This window comes from Ictalurus punctatus, chromosome 3 (genome assembly GCF_001660625.3).
Source record: "Ictalurus punctatus breed USDA103 chromosome 3, Coco_2.0, whole genome shotgun sequence".
NCBI lineage: Eukaryota > Metazoa > Chordata > Actinopteri > Siluriformes > Ictaluridae > Ictalurus > Ictalurus punctatus.
The window spans coordinates 12612922-12639382 of NC_030418.2; the positions used below are offsets into that span (position 1 = coordinate 12612922).

General features: G+C 42.0%; 1 protein-coding gene across 3 annotated transcripts in view; it reads right to left on the minus strand.

Annotated features, from left to right (window-relative positions):
* Positions 1-26461, minus strand: part of thada (THADA armadillo repeat containing) — a 101845-nt gene that overhangs the window by 36795 nt on the left and 38589 nt on the right. For all 3 annotated transcript variants that reach the window (XM_017463655.3, XM_047154310.1, XM_017463656.3), the window contains 3 exons: positions 25928-26019; positions 18155-18244; positions 15984-16115 (listed from right to left, as the gene is read on the minus strand). In XM_017463655.3, coding sequence (XP_017319144.1) covers positions 15984-16115; positions 18155-18244; positions 25928-26019 — 314 coding nt within the window. The remainder of the gene's footprint in view (positions 1-15983; positions 16116-18154; positions 18245-25927; positions 26020-26461) is intronic.

Consider the following 26461-nt stretch of genomic DNA (forward strand, 5'->3'; position numbering starts at 1 on the left):
CTGTCTCCGATTGAGAATGTGTGGCACATTATGAAGCGCAAAATAAGGCAACAAAGGACCCGTACAATTGTGCAGCTGTATGGATGAATGGGAGAAAATTCCGGTTGTTATTAAAAGAAAAGGTGATGTTAAACAGCGGTAAACAGTCGATTGTCCCAACTTTTTTGGAGTGTGTTGCAGTCATCAGATTTGAAATGAGTGTATATTTTCAAAAATAAATAAAATTCACAAAGTAAAACATCAAATAATGTGTAATACTGTGTCTTCAATATAGTATAGGGTGAACTGAATTTTCACATGATTCTTTCTGGGGTTTTTTTTTGCATTTTCCATACTGTCCCAACTTTTTCAGAATTAGAGTTGTACTAGAAAAAGTGCATTAAGATAAAGTTGTGATTTGTCTTTCAGCCAAATCTTGTGACAGACCTGCAGTAACAGGGGGAAACAACAACAACAACAAAAAAACAACAATAATAAAAAATTCCTAACCTCTAACCAATTGTCACTTAAACTCCCCCCACCATGCACCCCCCACCCCCCCCCCCCCCCCCCCCTTACACAACCCCATTCTCACACAGACTTACAGTAGTCTCCTATCGCTTGTGGTCTACTATTAGGGCAATTCAGAATATATAAACACATGTAAATGTAAGGACACTCATCACTACCGGTGCTTAAGTGGTGGGGGTGAGATTGTATGAAAGCTAAACTTCAGGAGGGAAAGAAAAAGAAAAAAAAACAAAAAAAAACCCTGTGATTTCCAGACTGCAGGGGCTTTCCAGTGTGTAAACCCAATCAAAGCAATGTGCGTGAGGTGACCCTACGCCTACTGCCCTCATACGTCCACCTTCCTGACACACTCCCAGAACAATCTGTTCTGCCTCTTCACATTTCTTCAGCTGAAATTTCATACTACTGTCCTGTCTGAAACCATCAATCAGTAGGCACAACAAATTCAGAGAAGGAATTTTGACGGTCACATTATTATAAGCACCTAGTATACTACTAGTGTTGTTTCAGGGCATTGGCATCAGCCTGTGATATTATTATATATTTTCCTGGCTGAAGCCAGATGAGGTGGAGGAACACTGCAGTATAGTCAGTACCAGACCACAGGTTCCTAATCCTTGTTCTCGAGTACCCCGTGTCCTGCACATTTTCCCCCAGCTCTAACTTATCAATCAACTTCGAATTTGAAGGGGGGGGGGGGGGGGGGGGGGGTGTTACCACTGGTACACACTATGACATCGAAAGCCCAAATGTCAATTAACATTTCACACCACAGTTTCTCTCCATTCCCCAAATAAGAGTGTCTTTCAAAAGCCTCCTGCACCAGTGCTTGATCTGGAACCATTATACACAGTTTCACAGCTAAATCTAGAAATGTGATGTTGGGCTTGGAGAGAGCATCATTTTGTTACCATGACAACAATTTCAAGCAACTCAACTTAAACGACACCTATTTTAATAAGATGTTATGAAGATCGTTGTTAAGAGATTTTTAGGAAAATTAATATAGTACAACCGAGGGCCACGGTGCCTTATTGGTTAGCACTATTGCCTCGCACCTCCAGGGTTGGGGGTTCGATTCCCGGCTACGCCCTGTGTGAGCGGAGTTTGACTGGTCTCCTCATGCTGTGGGTCCAGTCCAAAGACATGCACTGTAGGCTGAATAGCATCTGTAAATTGTCCATAGAGTGTGAATGGGTGGCACCCCGTCTAGAGTGTCCCCCACCTTGTGCCCAGAAAATGTATGGATGGATGGACGGACGGAATATATTATAACAATCTACGTTATGAGAAGGAAACAAGCGGCAACTGCAACAAGAACTTCTTTTGAGCAGCCACGCACCCTTTTTTTTCTGTCACATGACAAGATTCTGTCTAGGACGATATGTTTGTGCTGTGTATAAGCTGAAGAATATGACCATGGATGGTACAATACACTCCAAAGGCCAGAATCTCAACTCCTCCATAATTATTACTTAGACGCTGTACCTTAAAAAAAACCTCATACTGATCATGATTCTGGAACGTTGACTGATTACATAACGTTTTAACTTGAAAAGCCAAAAGGAAGCATGGGCCGGATCTGACAGTTTTCCCAATTCCCTGAAAGGCTTCAGAACAATATTGGCACATCATAGACAGACACATTCTTGGTGTTAACTACAATTTCTCTGTAGAATCCTTTTTCAATGATAAGAAGAAACCGATATTATCCACTATCAGTCCCAGGTGTGAAAAGCACAAAAGGAATCTTTCCAGTAACAAAGTCTTCTAAACCTCATACTTTTCCAGGAACTCAGTCATTTGGGCCAGTTTTAGTTTCTGGCCACAGTACAGTAACCGTTTGAATTCGTGCTCAAGAGTGGGTCATACTTGTGGAAGAACTACTGGCATGGGTAATGGCATACTAAATGTCTCCGATTGGTTAAACACAAGCTTCAATGAATGACCAACCTTCATACCTGCCATTTTTAAAAACCTGTGTTTAGCTAACAAGCAATTACTAGAGTTATATAAGAGAAGACATGGCACAACCAGCAAAGTGGAATTGGCAAGCCAAAACACTGCAACATTGTATTTGGTTCTTGTGGCTTACTGCTCGCAAGAATGGCAAAAATAACTTTAAAGTGTGAAAGTGTAGTTCATGTGAATTTCACTGTGAATGTGCCACTTGCTGTGCACGGTCAAGCAACAAACGCACACCAACACCACTAATACATAAATACATACTCCACAGTGCAAATCTCGTCATCGCATGCCAGACTGCACCTCTCCGCTTGTTGCTAGTGGACATTTCTATGATGCTTACGCGGATTTGGTTATGTCGATTAAAGCCTTTAAAAGGCTAAACATGAAAAATGAAACAGGATGGAGCATGCCAAACGTAGGTACTGGGATACCCCTGAAAGATTCAACCAGACACTAACTTGAGATAATCTGAACAGAATTACTAACTGTGTTAACAATAGAGCTGCAACAACTAATCGATAATAATCGATTATGAAAATCATTGTCAACGAATCTCATTATTGATTAGTTGGTCTGCGCGTGGCATGGGGGCGATTTACTCATTACGTTACTTCTGTTCCGAAAACACGCTTCGGAGAGTAATACTAAACTTCTGTAAAGTACATTTACATGAACTACTATACACTTACCATATGCACTCTGCACTACCATCTAGTGTGTGAATTTTAGAAAGGTAATATCATCTCAAATATAACACTAGCGATTTTTTTTTTTTACTAACTGGTAGTATAAGCCGTTTCCTAGGCGATGGCGCATGACGTCATACGCACGCTAACATTAGCAGACACCCAGATTCACGGACAATGACTTTCTTCAGTTTACTTTGTCGGCGTTAGATTTTATTCCCAACATGGCCTCAGTGACCAACAGACGAAGGCGAAATCGTCAAATGACTGAGGAAGAAAGTGTGCAACCTCCAAGTCCTCTAAGGCAGGTACAGGTACGCTGATACAGAATGGGAGCGCGAGTAAGTTCTGTAATGGCTAATTAAAACACTATGATCAAAAGTGAACACAAGTAAAATAATATGGCTAAAGGCAGCGAGTAACAGAAACCACAAGGTGCCGTAAAAGTGAGTTTTTATTATTAATTTAGGATTGTAGTGTAATTCGGTGCTTTTTATGCATACATATTATAAAATAAATGATATATATTTTTAAAAATGTATTTTATAGTATTTATGCATTATTTTTATGGATGCACAAAAAGCACCGAATTAAACTACAGTCCTAAATTAATAACATATATTCTGGTGTGTGTGTGTGTGTTGGGTTCTTTTATGTTTTGGATAAAGTTTTAGTCTGAAGTTTATATTTGTAACACTCAGTTTGTGCATTTTATTTTAAATAAACAAACAAACAAAAAAATGGTACTGAAAGTTTGCCCCGCCCCATCCGATTAATTGAAAAAATAAATCGGGCAACTAATCGCTTATGATAATAATCGATAGTTGCAGCCCTAGTTAACAATGACCTTAATGAATCATAAGCACGGCTAACAATAACAGTCGACACTGTATGCAAATCTATCATAAAAGGATAAAGAGGAAAGTAAATTTAAAACAGTCAAGCAGATGACGAAGACTTAAACAAGTTGAACTGAATGCCAATGGCATCGACAGAGATGCCTCTGCACACCACCAGGTCTCGTCCTTCTTGTGACTAATTTGTATGATAGAAATTCCCTTAAAATATACTTCAAACAAGGAGGAAGCTATAGAAGACATATTCAACCTGTTTGGATCAAAATCTAATCAGTTCATCTGCTGATAAATGTAAACTGCTGTTGCTGCTGTGGATGGCCTGCAAGGATAACCTAAAGACCACCACGAAATTGCTGCAAATGGTACCACATGGATACCCTAAAGATGGCTGTGAATGTTGTTCCTTGCATAGCCTAAAGACTGCTTGCCAAGTCTCAAACATTTACACTCAAATCTCACTCAGTGAACAGTCAATATCTTCACTCGGATATGATAGATGTAAAGTTTAAACTCGAACGAATGCTAAATTGACCCTGATGCTCATACTTAACTTCCTTTCAACACATTTAGACTGTATAGTACACATTTGTAGAAGAGTAATGATTTATAAATCACACTATCCGGTGTCACTCAGATGAGGACGGGTTCCCTATTGAGTATGGTTCCTCTCAAGATTTCTCTCTCATGTCGTCTCAGGGAATTTTTCCTTGCCACCGTTGGCTTTATCGTTAGGGATAAAATTTTAAATGTATGTTTGTTTGTTTTTTTTCTGTAAAGATGCTTTGTGACAGCGAAGATGTTGAAATAATTTCACATCCAACAAACATTAAACTACTCATTCCTGAGATACCGGCTATATCATGCAGATATCATAAGAATCTTGGACGGACAGGTGGACAACCTGAAAACATAATGCCTCCCCCACATAAGAGGGCATAAAAAGTACTTAGTGCAAGTACTTTTATAAACAAAATCTGACCAAAACTCTTACAGCAAATGATGATTCCATTTAGCAAAGTCAGTTCTGGGAAACACAAGAAGTGAAGTACGAAGAGAAAAGGCTTCTAACCAGTTTGAATTTAATCAGTCATTCAAAGAACTGACTCAAAACTCAAATGTTAAAAATAATGAACTTGTGCCCTTCATATGATCCCAGCTGAAATGATTAAAATAAATAAATAAATAAATAAATAAATAAATAAATAAATAAATAAATAAATAAAGCATGCCTGAGCTGCAGAGCACAATGGATGCGAACGATTTCAGAAGCATTTGTGTGAAGTTAGACTTGGGAAACTATTTAGCAGCATTCAAAATATCAGAATTTTTTCTGAACATACCTTACTGAATGCAGTGGGTGGAATAAGAGTCAGTTTGCCGTCCTTGCAAACGAACAAAACACCTTCATCAACCGTCACGCAAACCAAACATTAAAAAAAAAAGAAGCAATCACTGCCCGTGTTGTGGATTTTTAGAAACGATTCCATTTCATCTGACTTGTCGGATTATGTGAAAAATTTCATTTAAAAATAAAGTTTAAGAAAATGGCTCCTCAGACCATCCCAGTTTAATGTTTACATTAAAGTGCACCAATTATGGATTTTCAAATATTACCTTTCTTGTAGTGTGTTATAGAGCTATTTGTGAATGTAAAAAGTCTGCAAAGTTTCAAAAACCAAAGCTCACAAACGGAGTTATTGACTCCCAAAAGAAGGAACTGATTCTGAACAGCCGAAACGAGTCATTAGTAATACCAGACTTTACTGCCTGTACTAACCTACGTAGGTTTGTAACTAAAAGCCTCACCTCTGGTCTTCATTGGTTGCTCACAAACAGACGGAGCTGAAACTCGTTATGGTAGTGGGTGTTTCCTTTTCCACACACACACACTGACAGCGGTGGACCAATCACAACAGACTGGGACATCTGACCAATCAGAGCAGAGTATGCTCTCTGAAAGGAGGAGTTTAGAATGAATCCTTTAGAACGAATCATTTAACGAGTCGTTTGTGACACTGAAGGAAAAAATGCAATTTAGGTAATGCTGCAGTTTAAATTATGAGCACATTAAGTGTTTTTTGACCTTGGATGCATGTAAATCTACTGTATGAGACCTCTAAAACAAAATTAGGCACGTTTCAAAACCATAATAGGTGCACTTTAAAGAACTAGCAGTGCAGCTGGAATAATCTACATCTCCCAAACGCACCTATAGGCCAGTGAAGACCATTTCCTGCTGGTGATGTTATTACACACTACCTTGCTGGAGAACTCCTGGAACCTGATTGCAATCGTGAGACGAAAAAGAAATGCTTATGTTAAATAAATAGATAAAAAATTAAGTTGTTGGGACTACTCTGCTGCGACCAAATAAACTAAACAAAACAAAAACAACAACAACAAAAACACAGCTGGCGGCAATGGCTGCAGTACGATTGCCTTGCGGCCACTTCCCATAGACGTGCATGTTTAAACTGTGTGTTGACAGTTAAGAGGAAAAAAAAACCCCATGAAAGCACCCTTACACTGCTGTCAAACCCCAAACAGATTGGTTTAGCACACATTGGTAAAGTTTATCCTCATGGTCATAGACACAAAGCAGAGACAGAACACGACCAAGTAAAGGCTCAGAGGTCACAATAGACATTGAAAAGTCTGTCCTCATGAAGGACACGCAGCAATGCTCACCTCAAAATATGTACTAACCCATGACTGCACATTTTAACCTTCACTGCTGTCATTCTTGTCAGTACTGTTATTATTGCGGTTATTATTTTGGATTGTTGCTTTTAAACCTTTCTGAGGAAATATGGACTTACATAAAAAGATGGGGTTGGAAGAGAGAAAGAGTGGGTGGGCATGGGATTGAGATGGTGCTTTTCAGGCAGCACTGAGTGGCATGACCACTGTTTAAAACAAGCCTCTCCACAATCATAAAAACACTTAATATAAAAATAAAAATAGTGCCTCCGTCGATGAATGACAGCAGGAAAGAGAAGAATGGAAACTGCGAGCCATGGGAAACGAGCCACAGTGGGAGCATATTTAGAGGGGGATAAAAAAAAAAAAGTAATTGACGGATGGGTGGACAGATAGAAAGGAGAGGAGAAGTAACAGCCGAGCGATTCGCTGTGGTTTCTCGGTCTCGAGTGCGTTGTTGTTGAAGCTGTGCTTGTTTAATGCTGAGACTAACAAGTGGTCAGCGTTGACATTAGCAGTGAACACCAACCATCTCCACCACCGGACTAAAAGAGTGAAAGTTCTTGGATGAATAAATGATGGGTGGAAACATACAGAAAGACCAATTTCTGGGGAAAACGAAATGAAAGAAAGCAAATTAATAAATGACTTAAAGCAGAAGGTAGTCTGAAAAAGACAAGACAATGAAGCCGGTATCTGAAATCGAGAGATGTGAAACTGCAACAGGCTTCCAGACATGTGGCCCTTCAACTGCTGAGCTCAAATTCCTCTCGATGCAGACACCGCCAATGTACACACACACACACACACACACACACGACCCATGTTTCATTTAAACATCACAGCATGACAACAGTCACTCCTAACAAGCACAAATCATGTCACATGGCACACGCACACACAAATGCCTGTTGTTTCTGAACAGATTTAAACACACACACACACACAGACCCTTAAGCTGGTATTAACTCACTCTCTTACATACTAACATGTCATAGGAACAAGGCAAAGCAAAAAAGGCAAACATACACATTCACTAATGACTCGCAGTCTCTAGCCCCCTTTTCAGGCCTCATATGCTTCCTATCAGCACTAATTTGTCTCATTAAAACTCTTTGGAGAGGAAATGACAGTTTGGAAGGGTGTAATTTTAGAAACACAGCCGGCCGAGGCGAGGCATCTCCAGGGGACTCATGCTCTGTCTCGAGCGGCCATTACGGCCCAGGCAGCCATCTGGCTCTTGTTTGGCCAGGCGGTCCGGTTTCCCAATCTTATATGGCTTTGCAGACTGTTAACCCTCAAACCTGTACCACATATGACCCAAACACCGAACACAACCTGCATGGGTCTAAACCGATTTAGAGAGTGCCTAGAGACTGTTAAAACATGTCTTGTTTAGAACAGAGCCAGGTGCTTTCATATCAAATGAAGTCTCGGATGAAACGGTCTCAGAGGAGAAATAACACTACGGGTTTGTAACTCCTCTGATTACACAGTGAAGCTGGTCCTTTTTCTACGCTGCTTCTTTCAGACTTAAGTGGATTGCTGTGTAGTTCATTTTAATTTGAAGCTCCGAGCTCTAGCCAAGAAGTCAAGTAGAAGACCAGAGATACAGCAAACACGTGAGAAAGGGGGAAAAAACAACAACAACAACAACAACAACAACAACAACAACATTGTGTCATAGTAAGGTTCTAGGCCACCACAAGGTTCCACAACAACAACTTCAGTGTGATGTGCCATATACTGTACAAGTCTCCGTAACCTCACTGGAGGGATGAACACCATTCTTTCAAAATATATCCATACAGGATTTTGCAGTGTTTTTTTGTGTGATTGTTGTGCCCAGAAATGCTCGATTTTGCTGTGGCTTTTTTCAAAATTTGCGATGCAACTTGCAAAGTTATCATTTTTATTTTTGAAAACTACTTGAACTGGTGACAAAATGATTGCATGAAATTGTTTTGCACGGTCTTTCTTTCGCTGTACTCGTGTTCGATGCGCATGAATCGAAGAGGGCTTTGGCTGAATGCACGTTGTGATGTCACACGATGTCATTGTGGGAAAGAAAAAAAAAAAATTCGCAAGCTCCTCCGAATATCGCGGAGTGTGCCTGATTTTGTGAAATCCTGGAGGGACTGATATATCCTCAGTTGGTGTTTTGAGGATAGTGATGGAAAGCGCTGTCTAACACATCGCTCAAAATCTTGAGTTCTTAAAACGTCCAGCCATCCTCGTGCACGAGGGAAGACGATGGATTTAAAACCTTCCAGAAAAGCCATACTTTTTCTGAATTTATGGTCATTCTCCAGGTCAGTCTTTGGGTAGTTGTAGTCTTAAATAAACCAAAGTGTCCGATTCCTTTCGTGCACTTTTCTGGCCACAAGCTTCAGGACCTTGAATACTTCTGCGTGCCGGTTTTCATAGGGCAACCAATTAGGTTTTCAGAGCAAGATATAAATCACTGAGCAGTAAAAAGCTCACAGAATACCGTCTTTAAAAGTTATTAAAAGAGTTTTGTTTGAAGTCGTTACTGATGAGTAAATGAGAATCTCACATGTTTGTTAACAGACTACAGGAAAAGGTGATTGGTTGCTCATCTGCTAAGTCAGTCAAAATGCCTCTTTCTCTAAAAGTAGTTGGTTCTTGGCCATGTTTATTGATGAAACACACCACACTCTAGTGAAGACCTCAGGTCTGCCCTTATGTCTAAGAAAATAGGTGCCTTTAAATTCCACAGTTTATCAGACCTGCACAAGGACCCTGCTTTCGTTATCCGGTTCGTTATCCATTCCTAATCGTGCAACAGAACACAAAACATCAGATTTGATCTTTCAGGTCATCTCTTCTTTCCTCTCCAGAACTCCCCCAGCATGGAACTCAAAGATTGTTTGAAGCTGCAAGGAGGACACAGGGGGTCAACGCAGCACCAAGTTTCCAGACACGTACACACGCGCCTGGGTAGGGGAGGAGTGCAAGCGCAGACAGTCAGGGCCTGGCTATATTTAACATCGCCTCCATGTGGGCTTCATTTGGGTGGATGTGCTCGCATACCTCCCCTGACGAGAAGCAGCCAGCCAGACCTTCATCCCAAAGCCCTTAAACCTTAAAGGCACAGTTCAATTGCATAACGCTAACGTAGCCGAGAGCAAACCAATGATCTGATTATTAAGTGGAACGATGTTGTGCTAGTAGACAATATTGCGCTTGTATTGCTGTGGAGACTGTTGGGCTGAAATCGTTCGATGTATTTAAACTCATATGTATTATCTCCATGCCGTTCTGGACAGAAATACGTTCGAACGCATAACTAAGTAACAGAAGATGAGGAGCAATCTCAGGTTCTGTCAGGTCACTCCAACACGCCACTCTTATCTCAGGCCTTGAGTCACAGGACAATTTATTCTATCGTTAGGTTATTCTTCAGTACATTGATTGTAGCTATTTTATTATATCGCTAATATTTTGTTATTAAGGCTATGTGTGGCTTTTAAAGTTTGGTAGACTAGCTATGCAAGCGTGTTTTCCATGTATTCCACCGGTCTCCATTAGCATGGACTCCTCTGTTCCTCCACGTTATCTGCATTCCGACCCAAGGCCTTGGCCTGACGTGCTTTCACTCCCATCACCGCTTCGTTCCAGGCACACACACACACACACACACACACACACACACACACACACACAATTATGTTAAGGCATATAAATGCCACTGCCATTTGCACACAGAAAACACACAAAGACACACATGACTGAACAATTCAAAAACACACTACCCTCAAACGTTCAAACATACAACTAAATAAAACCACATCATATGTGCACACATGTTTCTCAAAGCCGGGGCATACACAATTCCTGTGTTGATCTGGGATCTCCTAGAATAGGATACGACTGGTGGCTACACTGCTCATCCCCTCCTTGCAATGAGTGCTGTTTTTCAAATGCTCAGTCAAGTTGCACTCAAAACCACCCTCCCACACAGAAAGAGCAATCAAAAGTAATAAAGCTGGTATGCTGATGCTGTGGAGTAAAAATGTATTGAGAAACAAGCTATTTGGACAACCAAAGCTTCCCGATACTGCCAAATAAACACAATTTGCCTCTTTCTACAGGAATGTACATGGTTGCAACACAGTCTTATAAGCATATGGGCAGATCTCCCAACCACTAACGCCACTTTCATTACAAATCATAGTCCACTATATTCTCATAAATAATGCAGTTTATGTTTCTGATTAAGAATTTCGACTCTGAAAAAGAAAGTGCATGGCATGGAGTTGTTGGTTTGTGATTTCTACTCAAAATGGTGGCTTTTCAAAAGAACCGACTTAAGCTTATTTCCTCCCCTTTCTTCACTTACTCGAGAGGAGAAGAAAGAAGACAGCAAAGCATTTGAAGGCAGACTATGGTAATGTCCTTTTGTCCATTTTTCTATCTATTAACTGGTGCTGCACACAAATACAGCCAAATTCCACCAAATCTGAAATCCAAACCTAGAATAAAAAGATTAGTAGAGCACACAGTCCCCTCTGAAACTGCTGGAACAGCAAGGCCAATTCATTTTTTGCTGTAAACTGAAGACATTTGGGTTTAAGTTCAAAAGATGAGTATGAGAAGAGTTTAGAATGTCAGCTTTTTTTCTCCTGGTATTTAGATGTTTAAAACGACAGAACGTAAAAAAAATTTTAGACCAGCCAATTTGTAGCGAGTAAAAAAATTGGGAACATGTCACAGAGGCATTTTTTTGTTACCTAGGTGGGTCCTGTTTGTTTGATTTTTTTAAACAATAAACAGCTCTGAACATTTACTCTTGGTTTTAGCCTTCAGTTTCACCTGGGAAGACCGCATTTGTTGTTAAAAAGGATAAGGCAACATCAAGATCAGAGAGCTGTCTATGGGAGAAGAGCCATTTTGAAGCTGAGAAAAGAGGGAAAATCAATCAGAGGCATTCTACAAACATCAAACATCAGGCATAGCCAATACAACAATTTGAAATGTACTGAAAAAGAAAGAAACCACTGGTGTACTGAGCAACAGACACAGAATGAGTCAGCTAAGAAGGAAAACAACTGATGAGAGAAACATTGTAAGAGTTGTGACAAAAAAACCCCCAAACAGTCAGTGACCTCAGCAACAACCTCCAAAGGGCAGGGGCGAATGCATCACAATTCACCGTTCAAAGACCACTTCAAAAGAAAAAATAGAGGCCATACCCACATGATGCAAACCACTCATCAACCGTAAGAATCATAAAGCCAGATTGGAATCTGCATTAAAAAAAAAAGTACAGAGATGAGCCACAAAAGTTCTGGAACAAAGTTTTATGGACCGATGAGACCAAGATTAACCTCCAAAGTGACAAAGGCCAAAGTGTGGAGAAAGAAAGGATCTGCTCATGATCCAAAACATACAAGCTCATCTGTGAAACATGGTGGAGGTAGTGTCATGGCTGCTTCTGGAACAGGCTCACTAATCTTTATGGATGATGTAACTCATGATGGTAGCAACAGAATGAATTCCAGAACACTTCGTCTGCTAATTTACAGAGAAATGAATCCAAATTTATCGGGAAGAACTTTATCATGCAGCAAGACAATGATCTAAAACACACTTCCAACTCAAAAAGGGTTTTATCAGGAAGGAAAAGTGGAAGGTTTTAGACTGGCCAAGTCAATCACCAGAACTTAACCCAGTTGAGCAGCATTTCACCCCCTGAAGAGGAGACTGAAGGGAGAAACCCCCCCCGAAACAAACAAAAGCCTGGAAAAGCGTCACAAAAGAAGAAACCAACAGTTTGATGATGTCAGTGAGTCTTAGGCTTGATGCAGTTATTGCAAGGAAGGGATAGGCAACCACATTAAGTGTTATTTACATTCATTTATTTCAAGACTTACCCGTTCCTGTACTTTTCCACACCTAAACATTGGGTGGTCTGATACAAAAGGTTCTATGTTTTATGTTGTTTAATGCCTCTAGATGTAAATACTAGGAAATTGGTGTACAGCACAAATGACCTGGCCTTGCCGTTCCAATAGTTTCAGAGGGGACTCCCTATAATTCATGGATCACTTTATATAATTGTATTTTAAAAATAAATAAATAATAATAAAAAAAGGATGTAGCATCTGTAATTTATAAATATCAACGAGAAGAATGAAAGGAGCAGTAACAGGGTTGGGGGGGGGCTCAAAACCCACGTGCGAATGACCCCCTTGACATCAACCCTGTCAACAAGTCGCAGACGTGCTGCTACTACAGAAAAATGTCACCACACGTGTTGTTCTTTGTCATACAGAGAATGAAGAACAAAAGCAACACTTGTCGTATAATGCTGCCTGGTGAACTATTTATTAGGCAGCTTACACACCTCACACATCCTTTTACCTAATATAGTGTACTGTAACAAATTATTCACTGTGCAACTGAATGTAGAACTGTGTTAGGTACATTTATACCATAGCACTAACGAATCCTCAAATCTGATTGGTCAGAACGGGTCGACTAATTTTCTACATCATGGCACGTACAGAAGATTCAAGTCGCAGGCATTTATTAATGCGCTTCTTGAATTATGTTATCATTCCTTTAGGGAAAAAAATATAAACAAATTCATTCAGTTGAATTCTGTCCAGCATGACTCTGCCCATTCTTTCATTGTTAGCATTAACAAATATTCCTTCACATCTACCGTACTTCTCGGGGATGATCTTTCCAACCCGACAGCGTCTGGCTCCCTGAAAATCCAAACGTTTCTATTCTTCTTTATCGGGAAGTACACGGCGTTCCCAGAGATTCTCCTGGTACGTGCGCATGTATACACACACACACACACACACACACTCCTAAAACTGTGTTTAGAGGTCACCACAGATGCTCGTAGAACATGTCCTAATAATATTGTGACCAGATTCACACTTGGACAACGTAAAAAAAAAAAAAAAAAAAAACTAAAATAAAAAACGTGCAAATAGGAGCTACGTGAGTTCAGGTTTCCACCACTGGAACATGCTGTGACAGCACAAGAGAAGGAGGAGGAAGTGTGCAGAAAGTGTCTTGTAAACAATGAGGTTAGGATCAGCACAAGTCACGGGTTAAGAAGGGCAGGACTGCCTACAATGAAACACCATTGACTATGAACAACATTTAAGATTCTGCATATTGTGTAATAGTTATGCTCAGCAACTTTACTTAAATACCTGTTGGAAGTCTGGAAGAATACAACATTTTAAATTTGGCCTTTTATTCCATGAGAGAGAGAGAGAGAGAGAGAGAGAGAGAGAGAGAGAGGTTTTTTTTGTACAGGTATAACTGTTTTAATTCTATTACAATTATGACAAATATCAATATTTATGACAAAGGAAAAATACCAAACCTAAGCTATATTAAGATTCCATGTTCTGTGTTTTATTGTTTAATGAAAGGTATTATTAGAGTCACAATTCCTGTAGCTAAAGCCCTATTCGGATTGGACTAGTCTTACATGGAGAGGTGGGATGTGTTTGGGTATTTTTCTTATTTTAACCCTAGGTAATATTTAAACTAACATCTTGGTAAAGACTCTTATAGAGACTGTTAGATCTTGTCGGGGAAGAGATGTTCCACGTTTTCTTCAATGTTAAGACAATCCAGGAAGCGATATTTTCTGTCATCTCAAACTGAAACCAAAATAAAAATCAACTAGTGACCACGTTCAAATGGCCAGCTTCGTTCAAGCTGACAGGAAGGATATAGTAACTAAAATAATCACTCAGAATTTACAACCGTGGTGAGCAGAAAAGCATCTCTGCATGCACAAAACATAGAGCCTTGAGGTGGATGAGCGGCAACAGTAGAAGACCACACGGAGTCCCTCCCCTGTCAGCCAAGAACAGGAATCTGAGGCTATCATGCTGTCCAGTTTGGGTGATTCTCTGCCCATGATAGCCTCAGATTCCTGTTCTTGTACTGTTGCAGCTCATCCACCTCAAGGCTCTATGTTTTGTGCATGCTGAGATGCTTTCCTGATGTAAAGAGTGCTTATTTGAGTTTCTATAGACTTCCTGTCAGCTCAGACAGAGTCCGGTCATTCTCCTCTGATCTCTCACATCAACAAGGTGTTTCAGCCTAATGGCCCACTGCACACAGGATGCTTCGTGTTTTTCACACCATTCTGTGTAAACTCTAGAGACTGTTGCATGTGCAAATTCCAGGAGATCAGCAGTTTCTGACATACTCAAACCAACCCATCTGGCACCAACAGCCATGCCACGGTTACAGTCATAGAGAAGTTATGCTTTTTCTTCATTCTGACATTTGATGTGAACAGTAACTGAAAGCTCTTGACCTGTTATCAGCATGATTTTATGCATTGTCCTGCTGCCACATGATTGGCTGATTGGAAAACTGCAGAAATGAGCAGGTGTTCCTATTAAATTGGATGATGAATATTCATCATCCAGGGATTTCACATTCTTGCGCAGGTGAAGCCTATTACAGTCATGTGACCTAATACTGATCAGGAGCAACTTACACGAGCACAAGCCCTACATGAAGCACTTATAATGAGTTGGAAAATAATCAGTTTGTTTTCAAATGAGATGTATGTAGCATACAATGACTAAAAATGCATTCCCCAACTCAGTGATTTGTAAATGTAAGCGATCTATAGAAGAGATTGCGTATCCCATGCAAACCAAGTACTGCCTGTGTTCAGGGAACATTACTTAATAGACATACGTCCAGAAATTCTATCCCGTCCAAGAATACTTAAATCTTAAACTGTCTTGTATTGGGCATATAACGGTTTCTAGGTCCTACATAGTGCGTGGTGTTTTCCGACATTCATGTATGTGTAGCTTTTCAAACTGCTGCTCATGCTGTATCAAGAGGCTGCCAAGTGCACTTGGACAAAGAGTGCTAACTGTCTTCTTTCGCAAGCACACAAACATTACGACTGGTTAGTGTCACTCTAATCGACCGGGGTTCGAGTAATGCCAGGAGGACCAATCACATGCTCTTGTTGTCCCAGCTACGGACGGCTGTGGCTTTGTCAGGATCTGAATGCCCGTGACAGATTGAATGCTTTTATATTTAAAGCATTTTTTTTTTAATCATGAAAAGGAGGCCATTTGAGATTCAAGCTGTGTTTGTGATTTTTGCAACTGCTTTCACCTTCTGTTAGAAATGTATAACGTACCTGCTAATGAATGATCGCTCTTTTCAGCAGTGTGAAGTTACAACCAAAGATTTTCAAAAGAACCGACAGCCCAGGCGCTCTAACCTGATTATGAAGGGCCTAAACGAGGCCAGGCCCAGAGGGGAGGAGGATCCGTCCATAGGTGATGGGTAGAGACGTCCCAGCACCAGCAACAGCAGGAACAGGCTGGGGTGCAGCTTCACTCGTCCTGCATCACTGAGACAGACAGAGAGCACAACATTAAACAACAGGGTCCATCTGGAATGAGTGCAGACTCGGCGCAGGAGCTCTCGGTGTTTACAGAAACGGATCTATTTTCATCTCTGCACTGAAAGGCATGGCGCAGGGCTTGATCCGGAGGTGAGGCAGGCCAAATGTAGTCAGGCGCCGAAGCAGGCCCTCTCACTCAGTTCTCCTCTCATTTCCATCTCTGGCTTGCACTCATCCTTCTCGCTCTCTCTTTCTCTCTCAAGAAGAGATGCATGCCAGAGTAAACATTTGAAAGTGCTGGCGATGTCATACTGGAATAATCACATCATTCAAACACAAACACGCACACTTCATCTCACATCGCCTTGCTATTGCATACACCCCCCTAATCCACATCCTCCCCTTATCTTTCTCACCACACACACACACACACACACACACACACACACACACACACACACAGAGTAATCAATCAAACTCTCAAAGATGACAAAATCGCCTTAGCACTCTAGAAGCCAAGGTTTTTCCAGAGTCTCTGGGTCTAGTACACATAACTAGAAACTACACCACTCATGAATGGCTTTGTTTCAGTCCATCCAGAGCAGATAAGCTAATAATGTAATGTATTTAAACCCCACAGACCAAGCGGTAGCGAAGATCTACACATAATAAGAAAAGGGCTTAGAGAAAGAGAGAGAGAGAGGGGACAGAAAGAAAGAGAGAGAGAGAACAGAGAGAGAAGAGAGCGATAGCGAGAAGATAGAGATAGAAGAGAGAAGATGGAGAGAGCTAGAGAGAGGGCGAAGATAGAGAGAGATAGAAGAGAGAAGATGGAGAGAGCTAGAGAGAGGGCGAAGATAGAGAGAGATAGAAGAGAGAGGAGAGAAGATGGAGAGAGCTAGAGAGAGAGATAGAGAGGAGAAAGATGAGCGGGAGAGAAAGAGAGAGAGAAGAGAGACAATGGAGAGAGTGAACAGAGAAAAGAGAGAGTGATAGAGAGAAGATAGAGAGAGAGAAGATGGAGAGCGCTAGAGAGAGATAGAGTGAGAGGAGAAACATGAGAGAGCGATAGAGAGAAAGATAGAGAAAGAGAGAGAAAACATGAATTAAGGGGAATGTGGAGGGAAAAAATATGGACAAAATATACAGGAAAAAAAAGAGAAGAGTTTACATGCTGGAGGTCTGCAAGCAACTAGTAGATGTTCCTTTCTTCCTGCATTCCCCAAGCAAGTAATCATCCGAAGAAAAGCGATTCTGAAGAAACTCCAAGAGCAAAAAAAAAAAAAAAAAAAAAAAAAAAAAAAAAGAAAGAAAAGAAAGCCAAAGTTCCTATCAATATCAAATCAACAGTGTCCGAGATGGCTTTTACCCACAATTCCACTATCCCACAAGCACCCTCTCCGCCTGCATCAACATCAGGCAGTCTGGGGAACCTCCTTGACTTTTCAAGCCTCTACTTTATCTTACCATTTTTTTTATTTAATTATATATGCTAAGTGATTTAGTATGGTTATTAAATATAAATATGAAAGTGTGAGACCGGCTTGCTGGGGGAAAGACAGCTCCATCTGGACCGTGAGAAAGAGTCACCACGCTCTCCGCCAGAGCCAGACAGAGAAAACCCTTCATGTTACAAAAACGTTGACCCAAGGGCCTGTTTTGCAACGCGGGTTTGGAAGGCGTGTGTCAAAATGAACCGGCGGGATTACAGATAAGGCCGCAACAGCTTTTCAGAGTTGGGGGGGGCGAAAACCGGAGGGTGGTCTGGATCCAAAACGGCCTCCGCTCCCACACACACACACTTCTTATCGAAGCCATCTGAAGTCGGAAGCTGTCCGTCAGTGTTTAATAGGACTTAAAGAGGCTCGATAAGGCAGTTAAATGACCTTAAATTAAAAACGCTGCTGAGAAAACAGAAAGGGGGGGGGGTACATGGGGGGCGGGTACGACTATGACTAACTGTTTTCCCCTGGCCTGATTTTTCATCTTGGGTACAAAAAAGAAAGCTCCTGCGCCAAAACATACACGCACCAACAGCTTCTTACCTGTCCACTGAACCTGCAGCGTCTTCGAGCTGGCTGAGGAGAAAAGGATACAGGGCAGGGAAACGAGTGAAGAACTCCCAGCCTGTCATCCTGAAAGAGGTGAGAGAAAACGACAGAATGTTCATTCAAGGAAATTCCAAAGCACAAAGGAAACAGTTTAATATTAAAGAAAGGAAAAAAAAAAAAAGCAAGGTGAGAATGTGAAAATCGTTTGAACACCACTTAACTACCAAGCACCGAAATTCACCTCGAGCCTAAACAGGAGGCGACACGCAGACTGTCATTAGGAAAGGAGGAGTGTGTGTGTGTACGTTTGTGCCTGTTTTTGTGGAAGTAACTGTTAGAGGTCTGGTTTGTAAACCACTTCCTAAAGGCAGAGCTCTTTACAGCACTATAAAGCTCTCATTAGGCTGCTTTGCTTGTGATTGCGCGCTGCAGGAACACACGGCACAGCTTTAAATGCTGCTTTATTCCTGAAGCGGGCCTGGGAACCTGCTCAGGGACCGGGGGGATGCAATGCATGATCGTCCGAGACGTGCGTCAACTTCCTGCTTTTAACCCAAACATGCTTTGCGAAACAAGCTGAAGTGAAACTGTTGCAATTAATTATTTTCGCTCCCCCCTCCCCCCTTTCTCTCCTGCATCCAGGCTTGTGTCTGCCTCAACGACAGGGCCAGCTTTAGCACTAACCAAGCTTTAAGATGAAATTTCACACACGCTTTCCATCTTCAGCTCTGACAAATTCTTCCTAAAAGGAACCCACACACTCTCACTCACACACTCTCACTCACAACATCCTGTGGTGAGAACGTATATACGTGGTCTGATACAGGTTGCAGTCATGGTAACAAGGAGGATTAACTCTGTCCGACACCCATGTTAAATTCCACAATCATGACACATACACACGAGACACAGAGGTAGGCCTGACGTGCAGCGACGTGCGCCGAGGATCCTTTCACTCAGGACCACATAACGGTTTTCGGACATCGTGGGAAAAAGAAAAAAAAAAAAAAAACCTTGCAGACGTTTTATTAGTGATAAACGTGTGCCCATGATCTCACGAGGTTGACGGATTCACACCGTTGCTGCGAGATGTTTTAAACTGGAACCTTCACTCGCAAGACTCGCATCCATCTGCCCTCGCACAGCCATGCAAACAAGATTCAACCCGCTTCCGCTCCAACACCTACCGAGGCTGCCATAACTGTTCACACTTCACACACTCACTTGCCTGTTGTGTTTACACTTCGCCCACGCACCCCTTACAATGTTTGTCTGGATATAAAACATGCTAGAAGGTGAAAAAAAAAACCCTCCTGGTTACACAGAGGATCGTACACACACACACACACACACACACACACACCACGTGCACGCCGAATATTTGCTTATGTGGAGAATTTGTTTACGGAATAAACTGTACATTAGTACAGTGCATTCACACACAGTACAGGCCGTCTGTAAACAAACAGACGACTCAGTGTTCTTGTGCAGCAGCTACTCTCCAGAAGTAAAAAAAAAAAAAAAAAAAAGGATAACCATTAACAAATGTTTAAAAATGCTTAGCATGGCTCATTAGATTAGACTAGAGACTTTAGACATGCACTGTACAGTATAGGATCCTGTCAGTCAGATTCCTGTTTTGGGGTGGGTGAGGGGGGGTTGTTTGTTTACCAGTTATAAAACATTGAAGAAAAATGTCTTAAGGCATAACGTCATATCTACTTGTGGCATGCGTGTGCGGAGAGCAGGCTTTCGTCGCCGTGTTATTCCCGTTATGCAACAGCTCCGTAGTGATCTCGGCCACGTAAAGCGTTTCTGTTCACCCCGAGTCGTACTGCAGCTGCTGTGGCTGTTAAATGTATTGATTTTAAATTGCGCAAAGCTGCAGGGAAGTAGCGCCTTTTGCTCGTCATGTCTGAAACACTGGCTTGCGTTTGGCATCGAGTGGCATGATGGACAATAAAACAGCCGCCAACAGTAATGATAAAAACAGTCATGCTCATGACTTGGTGATTGATAGTTGAAAAGGAAAAAAAAAAAAAAAGACAAATTAATAACTATCTAAATAAATAAATAAATCAAAAAGATGCAGTGGTACAGCAGGTAGTGTTGCTCCAGGGGCCTTGGTTTGATTATGGATTCAGGTTACTGCATGTTCTCTGTGTGTCCACATTTCTCCAGTTTTTCCTCCCACCTCCTAAAAAGATGCAGCTAGGTGGACACGCTATGATAAACTGGTACTAGGAGTGTGTGTGTGCGCGCATGTATCTGCGTGTGCATGGTGACCTGCAATGGACTGGCATCCCATGCAATGTGTATTCCCACCTCATCCCCAGTGCTCCCAGGATAGTTCCGCATCCACCGTTACCCGTAACCCATATGACGAACGACTCGGATGAAAACCTTTTTTTCAACGATGGATGGATCATTTTCACGTGCTCAACAATGTTCACTAATGAAAATGTACGTGTCCTAGAGAGCAGCTTCTTTACACGTTTGTGCACGGGAATTGAGCTAAAAAGATGTCCAAAAACATTGGAAATAAACCCCCAGTGTTTCAGAAATCAATACAGAACCCAAAGCCAGACATGAGCTCCAAGTGAGGAGCTGAACTTGTTCTGTTGCATTAATAGACATGTAAAGCACAGTGTATGAATAGGTGCAGACACATGCACAGACTGTGTCCCACACAAAAATAATAAACAAATGTAACCAAAAGCTCTGTTTCCTGTTAGTGGTATTGGAGAGACTTTTGGCAGCGTTGTTATCGGATGATCAGTAAGCGCACACGTGTGCGCGTGTGTGTGTGTGTGTGTGTGTGTGTGAGTGAGAGAGAGAGAGAGAGAGAGAGAGAGAGAAAGACAAGAGAGGAGAGAGCGAAAAGAGGAGATAAGGGAGAAGAGATAGAAGAGACAGGAGAGAGAGGGAGAGAAGAGAGAGCATGAGAGAGAAAGACAAGAGAGGGAAGAGAGGAAAGAGAGAAAAGAGAGAGTAGGGAGAAGAGATAGAAGAGACAGGAGAGAGAGGGAGAGGGGGAGAGAGAGGGGGAGAGAGAAAGAGAAAGAGGGAGAGAGAGAAGAGAGGGGTGAGAAGAGAGAGAGAAAGAGGGAGAGAGAGGGGGAGAGAAGAGAGAGGGGGAGAGAGGGAGAGAGAGGGAGAGAGAGGGGGAGAGAGAGAAGAGAGGGAGAGAGAAAGAAAGAGGGAGGGAGAGAGGGGGGAGAGAGAAGAGAGGGAGAGAGAGAAGGAGAGAGAGAGAGAGAAGGAGAGACAGGAGAGACAGGGAGAGAGGGAGAGAGAAGAGAGGGGGAGAGAGAGGGGGAGAGAAGAGAGAGGGAGAGAGAAAGAGAAAGAGGGAGAGAGAGAAGGGAGGGGTGAGAAGAGAGAGAGAAAGAGGGAGAGAGAGGGGGAGAGAAGAGAGAGGGGGAGAGAGGGAGAGAGAGGGAGAGAGAGGGGGAGAGAGAGAAGAGAGGGAGAGAGAAAGAAAGAGGGAGGGAGAGAGGGGGGAGAGAGAAGAGAGGGAGAGAGAGAAGGAGAGAGAGAGAGAGAAGGAGAGACAGGAGAGACAGGGAGAGAGAAGAGAGGGGGAGAGAGAGGGGGAGAGAAGAGAGAGGGAGAGAGAAAGAGAAAGAGGGAGAGAGAGAAGGGAGGGGTGAGAAGAGAGAGAGAGAGGGGGAGAGAAGGGAGGGGTGAGAAGAGAGAGGGGGAGAGAGGGAGAGAGGGGGAGAGAGGGAGAGAGAGAGAAGAGAGGGGGAGAGAAAGAGAAAGAGGGAGAGAGAGGGGGAGAGAGAAAGAAAGAGGGAGGGAGAGAGGGGGGAGAGAGAAGAGAGGGAGGGAGAGAGAGGGGGAGAGAGAGAGAGAGAAGGAGAGAGAGAGAGAGAGAAGGAGAGAGAGAGAAGGAGGGAGAGAGAAGGGAGGGGGAGATAGGCCACAGAGCCTATTTCATGTCCACTAGTGAATCCTAGTAAGTCACCTGACCCCTGAAGGGGCCGAGGGTGAAGAAAGGAAGGACAAACACCGAGACCTACACACGAAACTGGCCAAGTGGTCAAACACACTGAATTCAGTTAGAAAATATCAGTAAATAATCACACGCACAGCAACCGAAAAAGCACATACATGGCAACACTGGACTTGACCAAAATAATAAAATGTTTTTAAAAATAAATAAATAAAAGAACACTCCTATATTCACATAGATGAAAAAAAAACACTTGTACATTCTCACTCACACACGTTTGTCTTACTATCCCTGTGAGTATTATTACAGCTAATTAACGGCATGCCGACATCGAAATCTAACTATAATCTTAACCAGGGTGACCAAAAAAAACAAAAAAACAAAACAAAACAAAACAAAAAAACCCCACACATTTGAGCTCTTTCATATTTTTAAATATAAGCTGCAATTTTTTTTCTTCTGGTGGGGGTGGGGGTGTTTTGGGGCATATTCCTAATATATATTCAGATATTCCTATCCTTGGGGACAGATACAGAAACATGTGCGCACACACACATGGCACCAACATAAATGGAACTCAAAGAAGGAGGAACAGAAAAATGGCTAAACAAACCACAAATAAGTCAAAGCTGGTTGGTATATAATAGGATCAAGATGCAAATCAGACTAAAAGAGAAGCACATTGTGCTGTGCGAGTAGCCAAAGCCAGTAAAGCAGCTCAGGGCTTCACTGTAGGAGCACCGGAGATCTAAACCAGCCCGTCTGTGCCCTGCTGTCATCTGATATGGAGCTGAACTTTACTGATGGTTAGTAGGTAGTTTAAGTCCTTATGCATTTCAAGGCCCTCTGTTTTGGTTTTGGCCCTCACTGCGTCAACAAGAGTCATCAAAACCAATCATGATGCCTTTCTCACCCCGTACACCAAATCGTGTGACCTTAATGGCCTGTACAGACACCGGGGTCAGATGTCAGAGCAGCACCACAAGCTACACGGGTTGACCCGAGACCTTCTGCTCCATCAAAAGGGTGTGTGTGTGTAGGACGGACTTTGTTAGCATTCCCTCCGGTGCACAGGGAGATAAAGATGCCTTTGGGAAAGACAAACAGTCAGCGCTGACGTACTTCTGCGAATTCGGTTTCTCTCTCGCACCTCTCGTTATTTCTTTGCAAAGTCGTTATCAAATACGAGCCTGAGATCTGATAGGCCGAGCAAAGTGGAGAAAGAATTTAAAAAAATAAAAAAATAAAAAAAAAACGCCAAAGAATGTGTAAGGGAGGGAAAAATGTGAGCGCGCACTAACAAGAGTGTGTATATATGCTCAGAGATAAAGGGAACAGAGAGGTGGAGGGTACATCCAGATTGTTTGAGGAGCTGGATCAGTGCTGCACACTATGTGCCAGAGAGTACACTAATATTAATGACCGAGGGGGGGGAAAGAAAAAAACAAAAAAAAACACACACAAACAGATTGTGTATAGAACTACAGTGCTCCCTGTTGGTGAACTTTAAAAGGCTACGTTCACATTACCATGTTGGCGTGACACAGATCGGATTTTCGGCCTGACTGACTGAGGACTACGTGGACGCACGATCAGATCTTTTCAAAAAATCAGACCTGAGCCACTTTGTATGTGGTCCTATACTGGATATGTATCCAATAAGTGGGCATGTGAGATGAATCTGAATTATCAGATTGGAATTCATGTGGGTTTTTCCCCCAACATACTTGTGCAAAAGTTGAAAGCACATAATTGTATAGGATGTCTTTGAATGCTGTAGCTTGAAGATTGTCCTTCATAGGATCGAAGTCACGTAAACCTGTTCCAGCATGACGATGCACAGCGTGCTCCATGAAGACATTCAAGGTTGGTGTAGAAGAACCCGAACAGCCTGCAAAGAACCCTGATCTCAAGCCCCGCTGAGCATCTTTGAGATGAACTGTACCTTGGTGTCCTTACCAAATATTGGTGCCTCACCTTACTAATGCTCTTGTGGCTGAATGAGCACAAATCCCCACAGCCACGCTCCAAAATCTAGCGGAAAGCCTTCCCAGAAGAGACGGCACTGTTCTAGCAGCTAAGGGGCGACCAAATTTGGATTGGATGTTCAACAAGTGCACATATAAGCAAGCACATATGGGTGTGAAGGTCATGCGCCATCATACTTTTGGCCATATAGTGTAGCACTGACTGCGTTTACATGGACAGCAGTAATCTAATTATTGACCTTATTCTGAATAAGACAATATTGTGATTAAGGTGTTTACATGAGTTGCTTTTAGAACACTCTTTCCATGATCCTGTTTTACATGTTATAGAACATAGATCGATTAACGCCACACGTCATTACGTCACCGCGCCACGCCGTCTGACGTTCCCTCCAGAATTTCACGTATCAACATACAGTTGGTCTTCGTTACGGTACCGTATACAGTTTTGGGTGTTTCATTTTTAATTTTACGAATGCTTCAAGTGCAGTTAATTATTTGTCATGCTAAACGTGCTAGTAGACGACTTCTTGAAGCCGTGGGCTGCGACCCAAATCACATATTTACCTGCTATATAGTAGCCGAGATACATGTATTTCTCCTACTACATAGTAGGTAAGTACATGGTTTTGGACGTGCCGTGCTCTCTTGTTTACGGTCAAACGGTTGAGCACTGCCGTGTGTGTACGTGTCCTGGCGCAAAATGCGGTGAAAACTCCCACACGATGTTAATTGTGTGATTAAGGTGTGTACATGTCAGTAATGCGCTTCAATAACGTGACTTAAATAGGAATACTACACGTCTTAATTCTATTTGTGTTTACTTCGAGTATGACTTTATTCGGATTAAGGTAATCAGTAATTGCTGTTGACATGGTAGTTTCATAATCAGAGTATTGTCTTAATCGGGTTAATATCGGAATATTGTTGTCCATGTAAACATGGACTGTCAAATCCAGAGTGGTGCGGCAGAATTCACACTACACAGCGCAGTAGAACAACAAAAGGACAGCAGTGACTATATTCATTGGAAACACAGGAAAATGGATTATTTACTTGATGTATGGGCAAACCCAGAAGAAATCTACTGCCCAAGAAATGGGCACAAAGATATGAAGCTGCAAGGCAAAAGAAAAATAAAGAGCCTTAACTCTCCGATTATGCCATGGGTCAATTTAATTTCCACATTTGAGATGTCTGAAATACTGGTTAATCTCTCCTATTCTCTTTGAAATTCTTTGACTTTCCTCATTTAGGGTCATGAACTTGTATGCAAATACATCTTATGGTTTGTCTCGGGACACGCCATAATAAAGGTTCACTGTTTTAAGCTGTTCTTTGCTGTTTTTTGTGTGCATTTAAACTGCCGAAGTCATTTTGACCAATCACATAATGGATGTAACTTTTTTTCCCCCCAACATAATAGGAGGGTTAAAGTTAATTTCAAGGATGCAAAAAGATTGAATCAATGTAGTGGTCACGGTCACAAAGAACTTGAGCACATTTTGGGTGATAAACCCACTTTATCGACTTAGAAATATTTTAGGAATCCTGTCCATTTCTCGAATACTCGTGATATCCCAGTGTGCATACAGGGCATTAGAGGACATGTGCATTCACGTTAAAGACAGATATAGAGCACTTGCTCTTACGGATATGAACGGTCAAGCTAGACAAATCCGTCCTAAAGAAGAAGAAAAAAAGAAAAAAGAAAAAGATGTGACATGTGCGGTGAAGCTGTAATGTAAACGCAGCCTTAGAAGTAGTCAGCAGTATGCCACCAAGAAAAAGGCATATAAGACAAACTGCACGGTGTCGTACTTATTCTTTTTGGAGTGCTCGTCCTTCCCTCTCTTCACACCAAATATCCGAGTGATCAGAGTACTGAAGAGGAGAGTGGAGGAATTCCGCACCTGAAGAAGAGAAATCACAGTGCATAATCACATTAAGATATAGCTACGCATAGTTTTTAAGATTTCACCAGCATACTAAAAAAGGCTTACGTAAACGTAGCGTATAATGTGGTCATGCCAATAAAGTGCTTTGCGGGTTAAAACGGAGAGAAAAAGCAATATGGAGAGGGATAGACCTGTAGAAGGGGTGAAACAGAGGTCACCTAGATAAGCTTTCCCAGTCCTGGAAATCACTCTGCTGTGCAATCCGTGTCAGAACCCACAGTGCTGATGGTTTACATATCTATAACCTAAGCCCGAGAAGCAGCCAGAAACACAAACAGGCCATTTTCCTTCTCTACGCTTCCACAAAGGCCTCACGATCCAGTCATAAGAACTGCTCCACATCAGAAGCGTGACCCTGAATCTCACTTGACATCACTATCCTCATAATCTAGCAAGA